We start from the raw sequence: 24,850 nt of genomic DNA on the forward strand, positions 1-24,850 counted from the left end.
CGAGCTGCTCGTAATTACCATTACCGTTTCTTTGGATGTCCAACCCGCGTTTTATTCAGTCGTTAACACCAACTGGATCGCTGTCTTCTTCAACTTTTACTCATCCTATCCGTTTCTTTATGATTCCTCTCTCGATATATATACATTGCATTACAACCAGACGTTATTTCAAATTAAAGATGTATTCGCTTCTCTTATTTAATATTATTTATTTCTTATTTTAAGGCACACCGGTATCGAGTTTCATAACTTGTTAATTGTCAATCCTGTTTGTACTTCTTGGCTCAATCAACATTTTGTATCTCAGTTAAGATACGAATAATAATAATAATAATAATAATAATAATAATAATAATAATAATAATAATAATAATAATAATAATAATTATTATTATTATTATTATTATTATTATTATTATTATTATTATTATTATTATTATTATTATTATTATTATTATTATTGAATTCAACCGAATTCAACCAGTAGTCGCTTTTGCACTTACACGAATCCCAATCTCCTTCGCACAACTGTTGTAAGAAACGGAAAAATTATAATTATTCTTACAATTGTAAAAAAAAATATCTTTATAACTCAATACCTTACAGAATTCCAACTTTTTTTGCCAACAGCACATCTTTGATAATTGCAGTTGTATTTTGTTTGATTCTCATTGCATATTTTTGGATATAGATCCACATAATCATATACCGCAGGCATATACTCGGTTGTATGAATTATATATGATGAACCTGTTTAATCCGACAAAAATTAATTATTAATATTACTATTAATTACTATTTCTTACACAAAAAATAACAATTTACTTACAGGGATAAATCGCTGCTATGAACAATACGAACCAGATGCGCAATAAATACATTATCAAAACTCTGTTGCATCTATGACAGCAACGCGACAGTAAAACAGAACTAAAATAACGCTTCTTTATCACAGCTTATATATACTTATTTCACATATGTATATTTAAGTCATACTTGAGCCACCTTTTTTACTTGAAGCTACTAAATATTACACTAATAAAAGAATAATATTGACGGGTATTACGCCATAGTTAATATTATTGATTTAAGACTTGCAAAAGTCACGTTAAATTTGATAAAAAATAAGTTATTAAATTTATGAGTAAGTTTGAATCTGATAAGCTATATTTCACTATTTGATGCATGGGAAAATTACGTCAATGATAAGAAAGAGAAATCTACCCAGGATGATAAAATATATCATAATCACAGAAACTAATTTAAAATATAATTAATTTAATATTAAATTTTTCTTTAGTTATTCAGTACACTATAAATATATGTTCAACGGATATAAAAACATTATAATATTAATACCGCCGCTTTGACCTATTTTATGTTTGTTCTATTAACTGCATTCTTACAGCCCAATTAATACTTAAACTCAATGAAATTAGACTGCAATTTACTCTGTACTTTTTTTTATAAACTAACAATAAATACTAGCAACCCTTCAGTCACTATGTGACTGCCGTGACTTGTGAACTATAAATAAATAAAATTTTGCTTTATTAAATAATGACTTTTGTTAAATTGTACTGTACTTTTTTAACTATTGACCTTTTTAAAGATATAAGCTCATCCCAATGTTACACTCATCAAGAGCTTTCATTTGAATAATCACATGCATTTTTGATATATTTTTCATATATACATATATATAATATATATTTTTAAGATATAAGCTCATCCCGATGTTATACTCATCAAGACCTTTCATTTGAGTACCCACATGCATTTTTGATATATTTTTCATTTATACATATATATAATATATAAAATATATGAAAAATTAATGTGGGTACTCAAATAAAAGGTCTCGATGAGTGTAACATCAGGATGAGCTTATATATGTAAAAATGTCAATAGTTCACAATTTATAAGCTCATTTCTTAAGTATTGATATTTTTTAAGATATAAGCTCAGTCCGATGTTACACTTATCAAGAGCGTTCATTTGAGTACCCACATGCATTTTGATATATTTTTCATATATACTTATATATAATATATATATATAAATATATGAAAAATTGATGTGGGTATTCAAATGAAAGGTCTCGATGAGTATAACATCATAATGAGCTTATATCTTTAAAAATATCATCAGTTGACAAGATAGCAATGTCAATTCTTAATTATTGACATTTTTAAAGATATAATAAGCTCATTCTGATGTCAAACCCATCAAGAGCTTTGTTAGAAATAACTACTCAGGTATTGTTTAATTATTGTTTATTGATACAAAAGAAAAATAAGTATATTAATTAATATTAAATTAGCTACTCACTGGATTTAACTAAACAAACAATATTAAACGAGGTTAAACTGACAGAAAAATAATGTTAAATTATTTGCAATAAAATGACTCTAAATCTGGACAATTGACACTTGATGGTGAAAGAGTTCATCTCGACTAACTATAACAGAAAAATTATTAGTTACATCTAGTACTCTCAGTACTCAGTATACTCCCACTACTTCATTAAGGGTCAAGGGGTAGTGGAAACATTACCAGGTATACTGAATACAGGACTTTACAGTGAACTGTATATTATACAAACATGTATACATATTCAGGTATACTAAGTACAGTGACGTTGTCGTGTACAACTTTTCTCTAAAATAAATTTAAATATTAATTCTAACAAGCTTTCATTCGAGTACTCACATGCATTTTGATATATTTTTCATATATACATGTATGTAATATATATATAAATATATGAAAAATTGATGTGGGTACTCAAATGAAAGGTATTGATGAGTGTAACATCGGGATGAGCTAATATCGTTAAAAATGTCAATAGTTCACAAGATACAAGGTCATTTCTTAATTATGTATCTAGTGATAGAGCATTTTCGAATGCAGCCTAAATACTTATCATCATAAATTGACTATTGGTGAGAATGATATGAAACCTTGAAAAGGCACAAATTCAAGTCAATACTTTTCCAACGATACCAAATTAAATACAAAAATCCATTTTATTATATAAATACACCGGCCACAAAATTTCTCTTATTCTTTTAACAAAATAAATTAAAAATTTCAATATCTGAAATTTTTAATTAACAATATTTACAAAAAAAAACTTAAAAAAACGTCAAATTACGGAAGAAGATGCGTTGTAATTTACTCCTGAGGCGCAAAGGTCACGCGAAGGCAAAGCGTCGCTACAGGTGGCGCCGTTGTCCTTTTCTATATCCTTGTAACGTGGTGGTTAGTCCACCTCCACTTCTACCTTCAGCGTTTCCTCTTTCCTCTCTGTCCTTTCTTCTTTCTCCTTCCTCTTTACTGCGAGGAATATTATCTCGGATTATGACACGCTGCACCTGCCGTCAAATGACCACGTCAGGTTCTTCTTCATCATCATCATCATCATCATCATCATCATCATCATCATCAATATTAACATCGGCATCGGTGATCTAACTTGATATTAGTATTGGTATTGAAATTAATTCTGAATCAGTAGGTCCTTATCTTGACTGTCATCCTCGATCTTTGGCTCTTTAATTTGTTACAACAAATTTCTCCATAATACCCTACTCACCTTCTTGCTTTTAATGCTAAGCTCTTCCTCATCCACTAATTTTATATTAGCTTATCTTACTATATTTATGAAAATGTAATATAATTAAACGAAAAAGTTAAACTTCCACTTCAACTTCGACGTTAGCTTATCTCCTTCGTCGTTATGTTTTATTATAGTTATGATACTTCATACGCTTAATTTAAAAGTCATTTTGTTTTACATCCACTCTCGTTAAGTCTCTAGTCACCGGGGTAAAATCAATTAAGGTTATCCTTCGTCATCATCATCATAATTATAATTGTAATTGTTAGATGATTTATTTCGGTGAGCAATAGAAAAATAATTATTGTTTTAAGCGTTCCGAGATAATAAAATTCATGTTAATAGTAAATAATAATAATAATAATAATAATAAACTAAGCGGGAGATTTATGTTTAATTACTAGTAACGTAAATAATGATTATGAATATTTTCCATTTATAAATTCAGCGGATCATACTAATGATGATATTAAACGAGTTTATGATTTAGTTTTTACTCTAAAAAAATATTAATTGACTTAAAAAAAAAAAAAAAAACAGAGAAAATAAAGTACTTGAAAAAATTTTCTTGTCACAAGAATATATTCTTGATAATTTTCAAGAATATATTTTCTTGTCTCAAGAATTAATCGAATTATTTTTTGTATAATTCAAGTGAACCTATGCGTTTATTAATCTACATTGAGAGACAATTTTATTTAATAGTAATAAAAAAGTTTACTTGGACTTGAAAAGAAAACTTATTTAATATTAATAAAATTATATTTTATATGAATAAAATTTTATTAGTATTTAATAAAATTTTCTTAAGGAAGTCCTTTCGCTCCAGTTGAGTCACAACAACTGTAGTATAGTCAATATTCGATAAATTAAAATAAAAATTCCTAAAATTAAAAAATAAATAGTATATGAGGCATTAATCGTTGAAATTTTGAAAATTCAAAAAAAAAATAGTTAAATACAAAAATTAATTTGACTCTTGTAAATCAGCTATTACACTGATAGAAGGATTTATTTGTATTAACAGGCGAGACCATCTTTTTCTCGCTTTGCTCTCACGGAGTTCAACGGAACTATCTCTGTCGCACTCCCAACAGCAGAGCAATTACAGTTTCAATTGGTTTCACGAAACGAATGAAATTTTTGAAAAAAACGCTTTGTGGTAAAATAGTTTATTAAATTATCTATTATCTCTAAAAACGTTTTTTCAAAATTTCCATTCGTTTCGCTAAGCCGATTGAAACTGCAATCACTGGTCTCGGCTGTTAAAAATATTTGTTAATAGTTAACAAATCATTTATTAGAGACCATTTTTTAGTATCAAACAAATATTTCTTAGTATTTAAAATGATTTGTTTGTATTTAATAAATCTGATTTTCATTTATTAAATATTAATAAATCTCTTTAAATACTAAGAAATATTTGTTAAGGACTAAAAGTGGTCTCTAATAAATGATTTGTTAAATATTAACAAATATTTTTAACTATAAACAAATCCCTTTATCAGTGTAGTAACCTGTCCGTGATTTGGCAAAGCTATATTTCGTTTGTTTACATTTTGATTTGCACAATATAACCTTAACCATGTTTAAGTTTTTGCAGTCAGTGTAAATAAATAAATTAATTAAAAATGTTTAGTCATAAAACCACACGGAGAAAAAATTTTGCTATAGGAACTCTATAGTAGTTAGTTACACTGATAGAAGGATTTGTTTATAGTTAAAAATATTTGTTAATATTTAACAAATCATTTATTAGAGAGCACTTTTTAGTATTAAACAAATATTTCTTAGTATTTAAAATGATTTGTTTGTATTTAATAAATCTCCTATTCATTTATTAAATATTAATAAATCTTTTTAAATACTAAGAAATATTTATTAAGGACTAAAAAGTGCTCTCTAATAAATGATTTGTTAAATATTAACAAATATTTTTAACGATAAACAAATCCTTCTATCAGTGTAGTTGTAAAAAGTTCCAGTAGGTTAACGTATTCTTATAGTAACAATACCGTTTGGCTCCTGCAACTCTACATCGTTGAGCTCTGAGAGCTAAACGTTATTTACCTTTCACAACTCTACAGGATCGTTCTGAGACTATAACGAATTTTTGGAAGTCTGCTTAATAATTTTTTTCTACGATTTAGCATTGATAATTTAATAAATACATGCGGCAGAATGAATTTATATTGCCAACAATAATTGTATATGACAAATAAGAATAGTATTATAATAGAAATAAAATAATGATAGAATTTATATTACAAATAAAAATTATTTGTAAAATAAAAATATGGTCGTCACAAAATTATCATATTTTTTTAATTATATCAATAAATATTGGACATAAAATCACTACCGTATATGCACAAGAAAAGATAAATAAACGAAAACAAATTTTACTTTGTGTTAAATGGGGTCTTTTTAATGTATTCCGATAACTAATTACTTATCACAATATATTCAACTAATAAATTAAATTAACAGTCACTGCAAATGAACCTTGAAAAACCATAAATACAAAACTGTTCTAACGAAATTCAATTTGACAAAAAAAAAACCTATTTCCTTAAATAAATAAATTGGGAACTTAATTGTCCTCATATATTTTTAATAATATGGATTAGTAACAAAATAATTCTGTTTGTCATTTTAGAAGGTTATGAAATATGTCAGCGCATTTAAAAGGGTAGGTGTCGTTTACGCATATCCCGATGATACATATGTGTCGGTTACCCAAGTCCCGATGATACATATCCCAATTTTTCAAATTTCGATTACACATATACCCAATGATACATATGTGCAATGATACATATCCCGATGATACATGTAATTAAAATTATAATTATGTAATATCAAAAATAAAAAGAATATACGCCAAAAGCGTAGGCCATCAGGTAGTATTTAAGTTTAGCTGTAAGATACGATATCTGGAGTGTATGAGTGCAAGAGAGAAAGAATGAGAACGAGAGTATGTACTAAGGTACGTAGGTATGATTTTTGAGAGATGCCAGAGTAAGTACGAAGAGTGGGAAAAGGGGATGAGTGCTGAGGGTCAGTTGACCTGTGTGTAAAAGTTAGTTCTATACGAGCATTTGACAAAGACGTGCCATTTTTCTTGTAAGACATTGTTCTAAATAAACTTACAATCATTTTAGATTCGACTAGTCATCACTTCTAGAAATAAGAACCTTATCCCTAGTTATCCATCTACAGGGGATATCACAATTATAATCCCCGGTAAAAAATAAGACGCCAGCTATTTTTTTATCAGTGATTTTGTTTTGTTTTATAATATGTATCATCGGGATATGTATCATTGCACATATGTATCTTTGGGTATATGTGTAATCGAAATATGAAAAATTGGGATATGTATCATCGGGACTTGGGTAACTGATACATATGTATCATCGGGATATGCGTAAACGACACCTACCCCATTTAAAATACGGGTACAAATACCAAACAATAATAATAATAATATCTCATATTCATAATTATTGCTTACTGCACTACTATTAATAATTAATAACATTAGTTTAATTTTCATTCATTAAAACGGTTTGTTTATTATACTCACCACAGTAATCATTTCATAAAGCGGAAATATGCAAATTACATTTAAACACTGTGTTAACTAACGGACGTACCTAGACAACCATTTCGTATTTTATTTATTTTTCTAATACTTGATAATATGGATTGGCGCATAAATTAATTTCGCAAAAAAAAAATTTTTTAATCTGCGCATTTATATCTATAAACTTTAAAAGACAGCTATTAAACATAAACAGTGCATACGCAACAAAATTACACGATAGTTTTTTTCCGTAGAAGGTGGTTCCATTAGTTTTTCATTTGTTGAATAGAGAAAATAAATTAAAAAATTGTATCCACTTCCTCCGGTATGAATAACCAGGTACATCGTAATCCTTAATTACTATTACTATTACTATTACTGTTACTATTACTCCTTCAAGGTTATTATTAAATTCTAGTGTACAATACTCGTTATACATACACACTGGTTATTTGCAATAAGTGATTTGTATATATAACACATTAAATCTAAAGGGCGTGGTGGCTACAAAAAACTTGATCATACAAACTTCCTGCAGGAACATGTTGGAAAAAAAATTTATCGTAGTTAATGCTTTGATATTATAAATCAATGTGTTCTTATATATTTTTTTTTTGGTATAGAATTTTTTGTTAAGGGGTTAGACGGCTTTCAGAGGTTCAAAAAACAATATATTTAATATTTTTTTCAATACATTAATTAGAGATTAAATATTTAAATTTTTTTTTTTTTTTTTTTTTTTATTTATTATTATTTAGAGTCAGTTTTAACTGCTGTGGTCATATCGCCGACTTTTAACTGTTGGGAGTGGTACGCTGGGTCTTTTTGGGTTGTGTAAATCTTAACCTACGCGGCAAGGGCCGAATATCAACCAAGTTGGTTTCTAAGACCAGCTTGGGATTCGAACCCACGCCTGGCCGGTAAATAGTCCGAGTTCTCTATAGGCCATGCGCCTTAGACGACTCGGCTAACGTCACCGGTTATTTATTTAAAAAATTGTCATAGATAATTCACTAAAAATTTTTGTAACTAATTCACGAATAGTTAAACAACTAAGTCATTCTTTGTTAATAAAAAATAAAATAAAAGATATTTTATTTATCAATCGATGCTGTATCTATGTTGTGGAATAAATAAATAACAATGTTAAAATATTAATTAAAACGAAGCAATATAACCAATAACAGATAAATAATAATAAAATATGCAAATGATCAGTGTGGATATAAGGGCCGTAATTAATGTACAAGCACGTCGACCAAACTTAGCTTCTGTAAGTTAATTCTCGTATGGTTATTCTCTTATTACACACACGCTTGCAATGACTCAAACTTCCAATATCGTTAACGACCCTCGGGCACCTTCTTACAGTCGCGTAAATCCGGATGTCGGTGATAAACTTTCGATTGCTCGTTTAATGCCAGGTAAGCTTTTCTGCGAATAATAATAACAATAATAATAATAATAAATTTGATTGATAGTTTTTTATAGACCCTAAAATTTCTTTTGAAATAAATACTTACACGCCTAGATTTTGTTTTAAATAAAATTTTGCTTTATTAAATAATGACTATTGTTAAATTGCACTGTACTTTCTTAAATATTGACATTTTTTAAGATATAAGCTCATCCCGATGTTATACTCATCAAGACCTTTCATTTAAGTACCCACATGCATTTTTGATATATTTTTAATATATACATATATATATATAATATATATTTTTAAGATATAAGCTCATCCCGATGTTATACTCATCAAGACCTTTCATTTGAGTACCCACATGCATATTTGATATATTTTTCATATATACATATATATAATATATATAAATATATGAAAAATTGATGTGGGTACTCAAATGAAAGGTCTCGATGAGTGTAACATGGGAATGAGCTTATATCTTAAAAAATATCAATAGTTCACAAGATACAACCTAAATATTTACCATAAAAAATTGTGTTTTAAATTGTGTATTTATTAAAATTTTCAGTAGAAGATTTAAAACTTAAAAAAATTATTGACGTAAAATAGAATTTTATAGGGTCGTTAACCCGCTGGTTTATGGTTATAGATTATAGATAAGCTATTATAAAGTAGTCAGTTATAAGAGTTAACAATCGTATATAAATTTAAAAGGGATTTTATAAATATCTAATCCATCGATCTTCAACAATGACTATCCACCTGACAGTTGTCTTCGCGTCTTGAGGTAGGTAAAAATTTACCGTCCCCGTTTTCATCCATCACGATCTGGAGGATTGAGAATTGCAAAACGTTTATTCGCAACCTCGATTTAATTCTATGTATGTCTACTTCATAGATCAACCATCGATTGCTATATTTTTTAGTCACCACATTTTTTTAATTATTATTTTCATTACAGTACAATTTTTTGCTGTTGTTTCCAAATTGCACGCCCCAAAAAAATATTATCATCAATTTTACGGAGTAAAATTGAGCATTAGATAGATGTGATTAATAAAAATCAATGAATGTGATTTTTAATGAGAAAAATGCAGGACTTATCGAGGAGAGAAGCAAAAAAAATGCATATCCTTAATAGGCGAAGACTAAAAATGTAAACACGTGGCATGTGAATTCTTTGCTCGCGTACTATATAGTATATAGTACCAGACGAACGTGCACCGAGCACTCAACGGGACGTCTTATACAAGCGAGCAATAAAAATTATTTAACCTCATACTCAGTCTGGAAGATTACGAGCAAAAGATACGTAAGAATTTTTCTTATGATTCTGTCATTTAAACTAGTATTAATTAAAGTTTACTACGTGTGTAATACTGTATAGGAGTTTAGTTTATTAACAGGCTAATGAGAGTTCTAAAGATTTTTTTAATTGGAAAAAAATAATTTTAATTACCCGACTAAACTTTTATTTTATTCTACGCCTTATTAATTAACTCTTATCCAAACCTGACATTTTATTTTACTGTTAATTTTCATTTTAATTGTAATAATAATTGTAATGTATAATAAACACATAAAAGATGAGAGATAAATATTTTTTAGCGGGCAGCCAGATCAAAATAACGCTTGAACTCCGCCCAAAATATAAATTGAACGTTACCAGTGTGTGGTCCAGCTACCTAACCAGGTTGATCATATCCAAGTAAGGGGTTGCATATGTGCTCATGTCTCATGTTCATTCAAGTAATCTTAAATATTTCATTACACTTGTGTGATGTCTGTGTAAGAACTACGAGACATGTTGATCGAAGTTTAAAAAAAAAAGTTTATCGAAGAAATGAAACAAGCACAAGCAAAGGGTATTATTATTATTATTATTATTATTATTATTATTATTATTATTATCTATATTATTACGAGAATAAGATAAATTTTGTGTCCAGGATAGTCATATGATAAAATCGGTTTTTTTTAGAGAAATTTAGTGTCATTGCAAAGGTCTTGATTTGAATTTGTGCCTTTTCAAGGTCTCTAGATACATAATTAAGAAATGACCTTGTATCTTGTGAACTATTGACATTTTTAAAGATATAGGCTCACCCCGACATAACACTCTTCGAGACCTTTCATTTGAGTACCCACATCAATTTTTCATATATTTTATATATTTATATGTACTATATATATGTATATATATGAAAAATATATCAAAAATGCATGTGGGTACTCAAATGAAAGCACTTGATGAGTGTAACATCGGGATGAGCTTATATCTTTAAAAATGTCAATAATTAAGAACTGACATTGCTATCTTGTCAACTATTGACATTTTCAAAGATATAAACTCATCCCGATGTTACGCTCTTCGAGACCTTTTATTTGAGTACCCACATCAATTTTTCATATATATATATATATATATATATATATATATATATATATATATGAAAAATATATCAAAAATGCATGTGGGTACTCAAATAAAAGCTCTCGATGAGTGATAAAAACGTCAATATTTTATAAAGTATTTAACAAAATTTTATTTATTTATAGTTAACAAGTCACGGCAAGGTTGCTAGTTAAATATAAATTTAATTACCCACAATTAATTTTTTATTAATTTGATAATAAAAAAAGTAATAACTATAAGTCAAAAAATTTTGATAACTTAAAAGTAATTTTATTTAAATTAAGTTGATGTCTCTCAATTACATTTATATTAATATTAAATTTTTTTATATATACAAGTGTTAATAAATATATACACATGTTTATTTCATGACTCTACATTCTCTTTTAAAAAAATGATTATGTAACCAGAAGAAAAAAATTAAAAAAAATAGCCAGATAACACAATACGACAGGTAGAAAATTTATTAGTATCACCCATTAAATTTATATACTCATGAAGATTGTAAAACGTAGGTGTCTGCTATCTGGAGCTAAAGATATCAAGTCTTTCTTCCTTTATTCAGGTACTATCGACTGGACATTTCTTACTCGATAAACCAACAAATAAAATTCCGAGCGAACATACATCATGTGTATTGCGGGTTTTGTTAACTTTTCGGGCTCTCCAGATAATACTGCAACGTCTCAGTTGCCGTAGCAGTGCAGAATAATTGAGTGGATAAAGGTACGTCAATGAAACATGCTGGGAGTGACAAAAAACACCGATATTAAGAGAAACAGAGAAAACCCAAGGAAATCAGCGGGAGCTGTCACTCAACGCTCTATAAAGTACATAAAATATTTATAATTCTCTTCATTTATGTGTGATTTTTTATATATATACTTATATTTTTTTTTCCGTCTCACGAGAATCAACCGGTTCGTTATTTTCAATTTTAACGCTAACTTAACACGTATAAAATATATATGTGGATATTTTTATAAATGAAAAGTTGTAATTATTGAAATGATTGGCATTATTGTAACATTAACAACTCTTTTATTGATTATTTTAATCGCGGATACTATCCTTTTTTATTTTTTTTTTTAATCAATAATTTTCTATTTAAAAGCACAATTTTATTAAAATTATTATTATTATTTTAACACAATTATTTATTACATCATACATAAATTCATAATTTATGATAAATTTTCAATTAGAAGAAAAACAAATTAAATTAGCAGCTAAGCCAAATTTTATACTTATTTTATTCTTCAAATTTTTAATTGTGTTAAAAATAAAACTTGTATTGAATGTTGATTGATTACCACCAATCAAAACGACAAGGGGGATGTACATCACAATCTTTGTATAAGACACAAGAATAAGTTGAATTCAGCCAGTAGTCATTTTTTCACTTACACTCATCATAATCTACTTCGCACATCACTTTCAATGATCATTTCAAATTTTTTTCTTCGTTTCAGTCATTATTCATTTTTGGAAAAAAACCACTGGAATGTCATAGTGATTGCACATTAAAATTTACAATGAATATTAGCTAGAATAATCACAGGGATAAAAGGAACGGGCCAATCTGATAAAATTTGAAATCTGTACAAATTTAAACAATACTCCCATTAAATTTCAAGTCTAGATCTCTAAAAATACAATTCTATGAAGTGCCCAGCGGAGCGGGCGGGTAACAGCTAGTTACTCATATAATTGTGAAACAAAATATCCTCATAACTCAACAACTTACATTAGTATAAAAATTATAGACGACACCGCATCTTTGATAATTGCAGGTATGTTTTGTTTGATTCTCATTGCATGTTTGTGAATTTAGGTCCTCATATTCATATTCTTTAGGAATATACTCTGTTGTTTCTAATGCCAGTGGTGAATCTGTTTAATCCGACAAAAATTAATTATTATTACTATTTCTTACACAAAAAATAACAATTTACTTACATGGATAAATGGCTGCTACGAACAATAAGAACCAGATGCGCAATGAATACATTATAAAAACTCCCCGTGTAAAAAAAATTTGTTCCTAAGGGATGCCTCAGGAATCCCGCATCAGGAACGTCCCGCTCGTGAGACGGACAGGAACTATGAACGGAAGATTGACGGGACATATTAAAATATTGAAAGTAGCCGAACGAGTCTTGAAAACCTGAAAATGATCTACGAGAAAATTCAGAGTAGTTTCAGGTGTTTTTTCGGAATATAAAAAATTATAAAAGTGCCGCGGAAATTCCTGCAAATAACCTGAGGCTAAGTTTAGGATAGTTTTAAGTACTTTTGCGGAATACAAAAGTAATAATAGCACCACTGAAATCCCTATAAATGGCCTAAGGGCTAATTCAAGTCCTGCAAATGGTGTTTCAGCTTCTTTTTCAGAATATAAAAAATTATAGAAGTGCCGCTGAAATTCCTACAAATAACTCTAAGTAAAATTGAGGATAGTTACCGGTTCATCTCTGGTATAAATAAAAATAACTTAAGTTATAATTTTAGCGACACTTTTATAATTTTTTATAGTCCGAAGAAAAACCCGAAACTCCTTTAAATTATCCCACAGGTCATTTCCTCTGTTAATCAGAGGAAATGTATAACAATTGAGAAAAACAGTATTTTTATCATGCACTATACTGTTGAACTACTTAACTTTCCTCCTTGACTTTCTTAACTTGGAAGAATACTTAGAAAAACATTGACTATCTTGGTTTAATAGTATATTACCACCCAAGGCCAGAAAGTTGGATTTCCTGGCGTATGGGATATGATGGCCGAGGCTATCATATCACATACGTCAGGGCATCCAACATTCTGGTCGTGGGTTGTATACTATTTTTCTTGCTCTCCAGCCGAAAGTACGCAACCCCGTGGAAGAGGTTTTGCAAAACCGAGGCGAAGCCGAGATTTTGCCGGGGGTGAGTGGAGCGCCGCCCGACTTTTGCAAAGCCGAGGTTTTACTGGTCGGGGCAGGCATAATAAAAAAATAAAAAAAAATAAGTTATTTTAAAGTTTACTAACAAACACTCTGATTAAGAGAGATAACATGCACAGAACTTGTCACAAATATTTAAACTCGACTTAATCACATAATTAATTTTTTTAAGTCGATTAAAAATTAGTTTTTAATTAGACGGCTAAGAAAAATTGAAATTAAATTATTAGAAGCGTGTAGAGTACATGGATTGTTTTATAAACATCGTTTTACTAGCTGTCAAAATATAAAAGAAAGCAAATAAAATCTACAAAACTTTTATATTTTATTTTCTAAAATTTTTATATCAATTATTTGTACAGTATTATTATTAAATAGTTCATTAACAATAATCTAGTTAGAAATTAATTTTATTTATTTGACATTTTTTGGTTAGTTTATGCGCTGACATGTTACATACAGACGATGTTGTGACTGTTATATACAGTTGAAACTCGCTGTACAGGCCGGTCGCACTACGAAAGTACGAAAGAAAGCGAGGTTCTGTGCTGCCGGCCAGAAAATATGCGTAGCGTGCATGCGTAGAGAGCAGGCCATAAAAGTTGCTCTTCTTGGAGTCCAGTGCGTCCCGGAAGAGCGTACTTCCGGCTAGGACAGCAAGAAAATAGTAGATTACATACCTAGGCCAGTAAAATAAGAAAAGTCTCAGACCACATGTAATTGTTGGCCGAGGCGAAGCCGAGGTTGACAAACATGTGGTCTGAGGCTTTACTTTTTACTGGCCAAGGTGTGTATACTATTTTTCTGCTCGACGTAGCCGGAATGTGGCAACTTTGTTTAGCGCAGCGGCCAGAAAGTTGCCACTTTCCGGCCGGAGGGCAGAATAGTATATTACACATCTAGGGCAGTAAAATAAGAAATGTCTCAGATCACATGTAATTGTTGTCCAAGGCGAAGCCGAGGTCAATAAACATGTGATCTGAGGCTTTCTTATTTACTGCCCGTGGTGTGTATACTATTTTTCTCCTCGACGGAGGCGGAAAGCGGCATTTTCGTTTAGCGCAGCGGGACGAAAGTTGACGCTTTCCGCCCGGAGGTGAGAAAAAAAAATTTTTAACTGAAAAAATTTTTTCGTTTTAACATAATTATTTTTTATTTTGAAAACAATTTATATTGTCCTAAAAATTTCTTTAATTTAATTACTTTGCATTATTTCCTGTATATAATTATGACTCAATAACTAAACTTTACATCACGATTTAAAAAGGCTAACAATATCATTATGATTTTATGCAGATATGACCATCATTAAATTTTGAATTCAATTCAATATCATTATGATTTCATAGTGAAATTATGTTAATATCATCATGGAGATACTATTGTTCAGTGAACAGGCCCACTTAGTGAGCACTACGTCACTGTGGGCTCCCCAAATTTACAATACGCACCTGACAAGCGCTCGTTCCCGCTAATTTTCACACGCTTGCGCCAATCGACCGCTCGATCACGCCACATGTATTGAATTTTACTATTGGCTATCGATGTCGACATCAATAGAACGAATTATTGATTGGCTATCGCTCTCGCTAGACATGCGCAATAGCCTTCTTCCCCAACTCAACGAGGAAGAAGACGGACTATTGTTATTATCTTTCGCTTCTACGCTTTCGCTGCATCAAGTCGCCATTAGTATTTCTTTACTTTCGTTTTTTGTTAATAAACCGCATTTCGCTTATTTTATAATTTAAATTGCTTAAATTAACCGCTAATAATTCGCTTTAATTTGTTATAGGTAAATTGTGTTAACAGTGCATTTATTTCACCGCTTTTTCAGTGCCGGCAAAGTGTTCAACCACGTGTCAACCGGCTTCGCTTTTGCAACCCACGCTGTAATTTACAAATCCGCTTTTATCTTAACAATCCGCTATTAAGAATATTAAATATTGAGTGTAATTAATGTAAATAAATTACTAGTGTTATTTTTGATAATAATTTACGCGTTTTAATTGAGATATCCAACCCTAAACCTGATCCCCGCTTTTCCGCTCTTTCTGTAATTATTCATTGGTCCCTCGAGCCGGATCAGGCTGGCTCTATCTCAATTAAATTAATTAATTATACCGCTAAAAATTGTGCTGTGTTAAGTGAAGTGTAATCCCGCTAGGAAAGGTCGAGTGTCAGGAGCATCGCAGAGCACATCGGGTGCTGCTCCTGGTAGTCATTCGTACACCGGTACGCTGAACTTTCCGCTTTAATTGACTGAAAACTCGATCTCGGTCCTACATTAAACACCGCAATGCAGTTTGAAACTGCTATTGCTATGCAAAAGCAGTACCTGGATGCTTTGTATGCCATGGTGGATCGCTTAACTAACGAGGAGCTTAACTCGCTTACGATCACCGCTATTGAGTCAGTGGCAACACAAAGCTCCAAGATTTGGCTGGACATCACTAACTTAAACTCGCTGATCTTCGAGACGTACCCGGAAGTACTTGAACACGAGTACCACGTCGGGAATCATTATACTAACGCTCACGCCACCTATGCAATTTTGGAGACCCGCATAGCCACCCGCAAAGACGTCATTCAGCAGGAGATTGATGCCAGAGAAGCCGCACAAACGCAACAAAACCTGGCTATGCACAGCACCGCCTTCTTGGGAGGCTCATCGGGTACTGGACTCCCAAAAATTAAGCTCCAGAGCTTCTCTGGAGACTTTAAGCGCTGGGGATCATTTAGTCAGCTATTCTCTGACATTGTTATTGACAATGCTCTTCTTAAGAACAGTCAGAAGATGCATTATTTGAAAACCTTCACAGAAAAGGAAGCCCACCAGCTTATTGGAAACATGTCATCCACTGATGATTCATTTGAGCCCGCTTGGAATCTCCTGAAGAGCCGCTATTCGAATCCTCGCCGCGTAGTGGCATCACATCTTGAAGATCTATTGGTAGGAGAGTCAGTTCCCGCACGATCAGCCGCGAAATTAGACGCCTTGCTTTTATCCAATCAAAAAGCTTTGGACTCCATCAAGGCTCAAGGAGTTCCAGTTGACAACTGGGACTTAATGATCATTCACCTGACGCTGCGCCGCTTGCCACCCGCTGTAAGAGAGGACTGGGAGACTAGTCTTGGGTTAACTGATATCATGCCGACCTATACGCAACTTCACGAGTTCCTCAAGTCCAAAGTCAGAGCTTGGGAGAACTTGGAGCCAGCTTCTGAGCCCAAGAAGCAACCTGAAAATCATAAATCAGGTGGGTCCCGCAACGACAAACAACCGAAGACAAGATCTTCATACACCGCTGCTCAATACAAGGGAAAGCCCAGGAGAAATTGCCCGCTGTGCCCGGAGGAGCACTACATGCTGTTTTGCCCGACATTCAAGGCCGCTACTGTGGAGGAACGAATCGACATTGTCGAGAAATACCGCTTGTGCTACAATTGCTTGGGCCCACATCGTGTAGCTGATTGTAAGACTGCTCAGGGCTGCAGGAAGTGCAGTCTACGCCATCACACTTCTATTCACCGAGAAGTACCGCCTAAATCAGCTTCACCGCAACAAGTTGACACCGCACAAGGTAACTAAAAGTTCCATCAGACCGCTTATAACTCAACATTAACTGTTGATTATTTCAGATTCGCTTTCCGCTCAAGTATTACTAGCTACCGCCTTAGTCCAGGTCCGCCCGCATCATGGCAATCCAATCACCGCCAGAGTCTTGATTGATCAAGGTTCAGAGCTCTCATTTATGAGACAGACGCTCTTCAAGAAGCTCGGACAACCGCTACAGCGTGACATGGTCATGCTCAAGGGCATCGGCAATGTCTCCGCAGGAAGCTCACTAGGTGTGAGCACAATTGAGCTTCGTTCGCTGTGTACGACCGCATCAATGCATGTCAGCATGCATATTCTACCAACACTGACGGTAGATCTTCCATCGTTCGTGATCGCTGATCCGAAATGGCCGCATCTTGAGAATCTCAAGCTCGCTGACCCGCAGTATCTACAGCCACGCCCTGTAGATATTATTCTAGGTGCATCACCAGCCGCACAGATCATGAACGCAGAGATTCAACGAGGACCTCGCAATGCTCCTATTGCACAATCCACCACGCTTGGTTGGATCGTCTATGGGGCTGTCACCGCTAAACACGCTTCAACATCACACGCAGCACTACATGCGTCAGTAGATACTGAATTACAAGACGCTATCGCTAAGTTTTGGGAACAGGAAGAAGTTCCATCAGGAAGTTCACCGCTCAACACCGCTGAAGAAGACGAATGTGAAATTCACTTTCGTCAAACGCATTATCGACAGCCTGATGGACGCTACGTAGTGAGATTACCGCTTAAGGCCCTTGAGAGTCAACTTGGCGACTCTATCAACGCAGCTATGGGGTCACTCCGCAGATTAATAACTCGCTTGTCGCGAGAAAAAGAATATTCTGACATGTATCGTGCATTCATGGCAGAATACATTCAACTAGGACACATGGTACGAGTACCAGTCAACGAATTGCCCGCAAACGCTTATTTCTTGCCTCACCATGGGGTATTGAAGCTTGATAGTGCCACTACGAAGCTCCGCACAGTGTTCAATGGTTCCTGTGCAACATCTACAGGAATTTCATTGAATGATATTCTTCACGCAGGACCCAAAACGCAAATTGACATTTTTGACGTGATGTTGAGAATCCGCTGCAATAAAATTCTATTCGCTACTGACATCACCAAGATGTTCAGACAGATTGAGGTCGACTCTCTTGATTGGCCGCTTCAGTGCATTCTCTGGACAGATGAGAATGACCTGGTAGACGCTTACTGTCTCAAGACAGTCACATACGGAACCGCTAGTGCACCTTTTGACGCTGTACGTGTGCTCATTCAACTTGTGAAGGATGAAGGACACCGCTTTCCGCTAGCTGTTGCTCCAATGTTGGATACACGCTACGTAGATGACATCTACGGTGGAGCAGACAATGAAGAAGACGCTATAGAGGTTGCAGTGCAAACAAAAGCACTGTGTGCAGCAGGCTGCTTCCCGCTTGCCAAATGGGCTAGCAATAGTCTAAAATTACTCGCTGAAGTCGCTCAAGAAAAGCAGCTAGATACACCTCTTAAAGAAATCAGTGATGCACCAGTAAAAGTCCTGGGCATGTACTGGAATTCACGCACTGACGCTCTCCAGTTCAAGTACACGCTACCGCAAGAGACGCCAAAGACAAAAAGAGCTATTTTGTCTGAAATCGCTAAGCTGTATGACCCGCTAGGACTTCTCGCACCAATAGTAGTCAAAGCCAAGATCTTCATGCAAGATCTGTGGTTAGATAGAGTGTCATGGGACGAACAACTGTCACCATCACTCATACACAAATGGACTGGATACCGCGATGATCTCCGCAACATAGAGTCAATCCGCATTCCACGCTGGAATAATATAGCACCCGGAGCAACTATGGAATTGCACGGGTTCTCAGACGCTTCGCAGAACGCTATGGCTGCCGCTGTGTATTTGAGAGTCACTGACGCTGATGGGAACACAAAAGTCTCACTTCTGTGTTCAAAAACGCAAGTAGCACCGCTGAAGACTATGACAATTCCACGCTTGGAATTATCAGCCGCATGGTTGTTAACACAACTGATACTTCATGTTAAAGAAGTTCAGTCACTTGAAAATGTCAGGATAAATCTCTGGACTGACTCCGCCGTGACTCTCGCATGGATTAAAAGTCCAGCAACCCGCTGGAAGACATTCGTCCGCAATAGAGTGGGAAAAATCCAAGAAACGCTTCGAGATGTCTCCTGGAAATTTATTCCAGGAAAACAAAACCCAGCTGACTGCGCTTCAAGAGGTATACCTACGCTAAAACTAAAGCAACACGCTCTCTGGTGGCATGGACCTACGTGGCTTCATGAACCAGAATCCTCTTGGCCCACTCTTGAGCCTCCAACCGACAACGCAACGCATCGAGAAGAACGCCAAGGTCTGACATTAGTAACTTGGAAAGCAGAAAATTGCCTTCTCCAACAATTACTATCGCATTACTCGCAGCTGTTTCCATTACTTAGGAAGCTCAGCATCTGGCATCGTGTCATCGACCGCTTCAAAAGAGTTCCACAATCTTCGCTGGCCTACCCGCTTACTCCATCAGACCTGGAGCGCGCTAAATTGACCTTGATTAAGTTCACTCAAGGACAATACTTCGCTAGAGAGATTCACACGCTACAAGATGGTGATGGTCTGCCTAAAAATAACAGCATCACTAAGCTGACTCCGTTCATCGACCATCAGGGGGTCCTGAGAGTCGGTGGCCGCTTAAAAAACGCATTATTGGACCCAGAAGAGAAGCATCCAGCAATACTGCCGAGACATTCACCGCTTACATCAATATTGATTGATGATTCGCACCGCAAAACGCTTCACGGAGGTACTCAGCTCACGCTCGCTGAATTACGCAAAGCTGTCTGGATCATTGGAGGCCGTGTTCCAGTCAGATCATTTATTTTACGCTGCGTTATCTGCACGAGACACCGTGGAGAACGCGCTCAACAGTTGATGGGTCAACTACCCGCCGCACGAGTACAGCCAACTCGAGCCTTCTTGCATACAGGACTCGACTACGCTGGACCTATCACGCTGAAAACGTTTCAAGGACGTGGAGCAAAAACATACAAAGGCTGGATTGCAGTCTTTGTATGCATGTTCAGTTCAGCTGTACACTTAGAGCTAGTAACTGACTACACCGCTGCCGCTTTCATCGCCGCTTATCGCCGCTTCACCAGTCGCCGAGGTATCTGCCACACGCTATATTCTGACTGTGGAACCAATTTCGTAGGAGCAGAAAAAGAGCTGAAACGACTATTCGCAGCAGGATCCCGCACATTACGAGAATTATCAAGTCTGATCGCGCAAGATGGCACGAACTGGAAATTCAATCCGCCTGGAGCTCCACATTTTGGAGGAAAATGGGAAGCCGCTGTGAAATCTATTAAATTTCACCTCCGAAGAACAATCGGAGACTCGCTATTGACGCTTGAGCAGTATTCGACGCTACTGGCTCAAATTGAAGCCATATTGAATTCCAGACCGCTTACACCGCTTAATGAAGATCCTGCTGACCTGGCTGTATTAACTCCAGGTCATTTCTTAATCGGACAGTCATTGACCGCAGTCCCAGAGCCATCGCTGACAGATTTACAACCTGCTCGGCTCTCGCACTGGGGAACAAGTCCAGCAAATGGTGCAACATTTCTGGAAACGCTACTACCAGGACTGTATCCACCGCTACCAGGCCATTTCAAAGTGGCATCATCAACGCAACCAGATCAAAGTGGGTTCAGTTGTACTGATCACCACTGAGGATCTTCCGCCAACCAAGTGGCCATTAGCCAAAGTGATTGCTGTCCATCCAGGAGCAGATGGACAAATCCGCGTGGTAACTGTGAAGACAGTTAACACAGAGCTGGTACGCCCAATTACAAAGCTTTGTGTCTTGCCACTGACGCATGAAGAGGATGATCTTGTCGACGCAGCCGCCAACGCCGGGGAGAATGTTCAGTGAACAGGCCCACTTAGTGAGCACTACGTCACTGTGGGCTCCCCAAATTTACAATACGCACCTGACAAGCGCTCGTTCCCGCTAATTTTCACACGCTTGCGCCAATCGACCGCTCGATCACGCCACATGTATTGAATTTTACTATTGGCTATCGATGTCGACATCAATAGAACGAATTATTGATTGGCTATCGCTCTCGCTAGACATGCGCAATAGCCTTCTTCCCCAACTCAACGAGGAAGAAGACGGACTATTGTTATTATCTTTCGCTTCTACGCTTTCGCTGCATCAAGTCGCCATTAGTATTTCTTTACTTTCGTTTTTTGTTAATAAACCGCATTTCGCTTATTTTATAATTTAAATTGCTTAAATTAACCGCTAATAATTCGCTTTAATTTGTTATAGGTAAATTGTGTTAACAGTGCATTTATTTCACCGCTTTTTCAGTGCCGGCAAAGTGTTCAACCACGTGTCAACCGGCTTCGCTTTTGCAACCCACGCTGTAATTTACAAATCCGCTTTTATCTTAACAATCCGCTATTAAGAATATTAAATATTGAGTGTAATTAATGTAAATAAATTACTAGTGTTATTTTTGATAATAATTTACGCGTTTTAATTGAGATATCCAACCCTAAACCTGATCCCCGCTTTTCCGCTCTTTCTGTAATTATTCAACTATCCTAACGAATTTCCAACAGTAATAAAAAATTTTTTCTTGAATTATGAATAAAAGGCAACAATATCATAATGAATTAGAAAAATTTCAACCTGATTCCATCATGAGTTTACGCAGATACTATTATGACTTCCGTATGAAATTATGCGTTTGTCACTATATGGATTGGTCACGAATCCCCATGTGAGCGATCCGTGTCGATCAAATTTTATAATAAAACATTATCAAATTACTAGAAATTTTCTTTCTCCAACAAGAAAAATAAAAATTTTATATTCTAGTTAAAAAAAAATTCGTTTCCATAAGTATTTTACTTATTACAGGTTTAAAATGTATTGATATGGCTTTTGTATGAATCTCATATTAATGTCAAAAAATGAGATTCATTGTGATATTCATTGTGAGCGTCATAATGATATCATATCATTTTTACACGGGCAATGCGACCGTGAAAATAAAACTAAAGTGACACGTATCTATCATAGTATATATACTTACCTCACATAAATGTATAGAAGTCATATTCATGAGTCACCTTCTTTACTTAAAGCCACTAAATTACACTAATACAAGGATAATAATGCCGTGTTTGACAATAGAGCTATTTATAAATTAAATTTATAGAAATACGGTGAGTCACATTACACTTGACATAAAATAGATCATTAAATTTATGAATAATTTTGGTACTGATAACCTACTATGTTATTAGTAATATAATTAATTAATAATTAGTTATCAACAAGAAAATGGTGAAATAACGAATTAATTACCTTTCTCAAGCAACTAAATGTATAAAAACTCCTACAAAATAAAAAATCATGGATAATTGTTTAAATTTAACTTTTTTTCCAGTTACTTTAATATTTTATTTAGTCAAATTTTTCATGCATACTACGTTTATATTATATCTATAGACAGTTTTTTTTATATTTAATATTATTTTATTATTATTTATTTTAAATATAAATTATATTATAAATATATATACATTTTTTTTACAATTGTAAATTGACTATATTTACGATTTTTATTGGCTATCTAGTCTATTGCACAATTTTTCTCTAATTATTTATAATTTTTTGTTAGCCTGTATTCCCTCCAGACCTAAACAATTTTTCATTCTTATTTTGAATTTCTCGTTAGAGATAAATTATTATTATTTTTATTATTATATTAGAGATAAATTATTAATTATTAATATTTTTTAATATTACACAAAATTTTAACTATGTGAGCCGAAAATTAAATTAAATTAAATTGCCCGAATTTAATTAAACAATGCTTCCTATAACCGGAATATTACATGTGTTATTTTTAAGTCTAAAGTATTTCAATTTCCACAAAGATTTAAAATACCAATTAATTTTATTGTGAAATTAATTAATTATTATTACTCATTTAAAAACAAAAAAAAATAAGAAACGTGTAAAAATGTTATTTTTTTTCACAAAAAACTATGCATTCAATGATCACTATCGTTAATCGCTGCTATAATTTTCCTTCCACATTTTTCATTTGTGGTGTAATGAATTAAAGTAAATAAAGTGCTTTAATGCTCGTCCCTAGTATCTCGTCCATACACCGGATAAATAAATCGATCCTCGGATTGATCATCGAGGAAAAAGAGGGGATAGATGACATGTCCTTTCAAGGCACCGGCAAATAAAAGCAAATGCACGCGCGAAGATTATCGCGGATTTCACATTTCTTGTGTAGATTATTTTTATAATAGAAAACATAAATATGTTTTCTTATTAACATTTTTATTATATTCTTAAGTTTTTATCCAGTGAAAAAATTTATGTTTTTATTTGTTCTAAGAGTTACTTCCTCCTATTTCTTATTGATATCACATCTTCCTTCAGATTTATATTTTTTTATTATTCGCCGTATCTTCTACACAGAGATCCAGCCACGCTCTCAGTCTACGGCTGCACTTGTATATCTTTGTACCAATCTCTATAAGGCAACGCTTCGATTTTATCTTTTTAAATAAAATAACAAGACGATCATCCAACAGATCAGTAAGCTACACTCTACACTTGATCAATTTTCTCATCACTCGTGAATCTTTTATCATTCGAAACTTCACTTGACACGATTGTACTTTTTTATCTCTTTAGATTTTTTATAAAAAGTATTTCACCTATAAATAATTAATTTTCTCCCTCGTCTGCTTTTGACAATTCACAATACTTCTTCCAGATTCTTTGACAAATATTCGCTTTCTTCGATACTTGTAAATTGATATTCACAGCTCTTGTACTACAAAATGTAACAGTAGACAAAATAATTGTTGATATAATTTCATTTATTGTCTCCACAACAATACATAATTAAATAAATATTTTTGTGATTATACTTACAATAAATGAATCGGTGATTGATTAGGGATACAAAAAATCATACCTAATTTTAACAGAAAGTTATTTAAGCAATTGCATTAAATCTGAATAAATTTTTATTATTTTGTGTTGATCGATCTCCATTTGTCAGCTAAGTAAATTTTTAAATGTCACAGTGTGTGGAGAAAATAATTAAACGCGAATAAATAAATAAAATGAATATTCATTGAATTACTTTTTAAAACTTTTGGATTAAGTCT

General features: G+C 33.4%; 1 protein-coding gene and 2 long non-coding RNA genes across 4 annotated transcripts; 2 read left to right on the forward strand and 1 right to left on the reverse strand.

Moving 5' to 3' along the window:
* Positions 1 to 472: 472 nt before the first annotated feature.
* Positions 473 to 13,076, reverse strand: LOC123267029. 2 transcript variants are annotated; one of them, XR_006509944.1, is made up of 3 exons: positions 13,013 to 13,076; positions 605 to 750; positions 473 to 528 (listed from the first exon to the last, which is right to left on the reverse strand). It is a non-coding gene; the product is annotated as an uncharacterized LOC123267029 (long non-coding RNA). The 2 variants fall into 2 exon arrangements; XR_006509943.1 differs by lacking the exon at positions 13,013 to 13,076 and adding an exon at positions 830 to 950.
* LOC123267030 lies at positions 8,356 to 11,832 on the forward strand. The gene is made up of 2 exons (XR_006509945.1): positions 8,356 to 8,635; positions 11,619 to 11,832. It is a non-coding gene; the product is annotated as an uncharacterized LOC123267030 (long non-coding RNA).
* A 3,220-nt stretch (positions 13,077 to 16,296) lies between the features above and the next one.
* On the forward strand, positions 16,297 to 21,364 carry LOC123268090. The gene is made up of 2 exons (XM_044732973.1): positions 16,297 to 17,581; positions 17,640 to 21,364. Exons 1-2 carry the CDS (start codon positions 16,297 to 16,299, stop codon positions 21,362 to 21,364), a joined length of 5,010 nt encoding a protein of 1,669 aa, XP_044588908.1.
* Positions 21,365 to 24,850: the final 3,486 nt, after the last annotated feature.

Source organism: Cotesia glomerata, linkage group LG6, assembly GCF_020080835.1.
Source record: "Cotesia glomerata isolate CgM1 linkage group LG6, MPM_Cglom_v2.3, whole genome shotgun sequence".
NCBI classification, from domain to species: domain Eukaryota; kingdom Metazoa; phylum Arthropoda; class Insecta; order Hymenoptera; family Braconidae; genus Cotesia; species Cotesia glomerata.

Coding starts and splice junctions, on each gene's coding strand:
- LOC123268090 (XM_044732973.1), top strand. CDS start 16,297: ATGCAGTTTGAAACTGCTATTGCTATGCAAAAGCAGTACCTGGATGCT. Junction 17,582..17,639: donor ACAAGTTGACACCGCACAAG/GTAACTAAAAGT, acceptor TGATTATTTCAG/ATTCGCTTTCCGCTCAAGTA.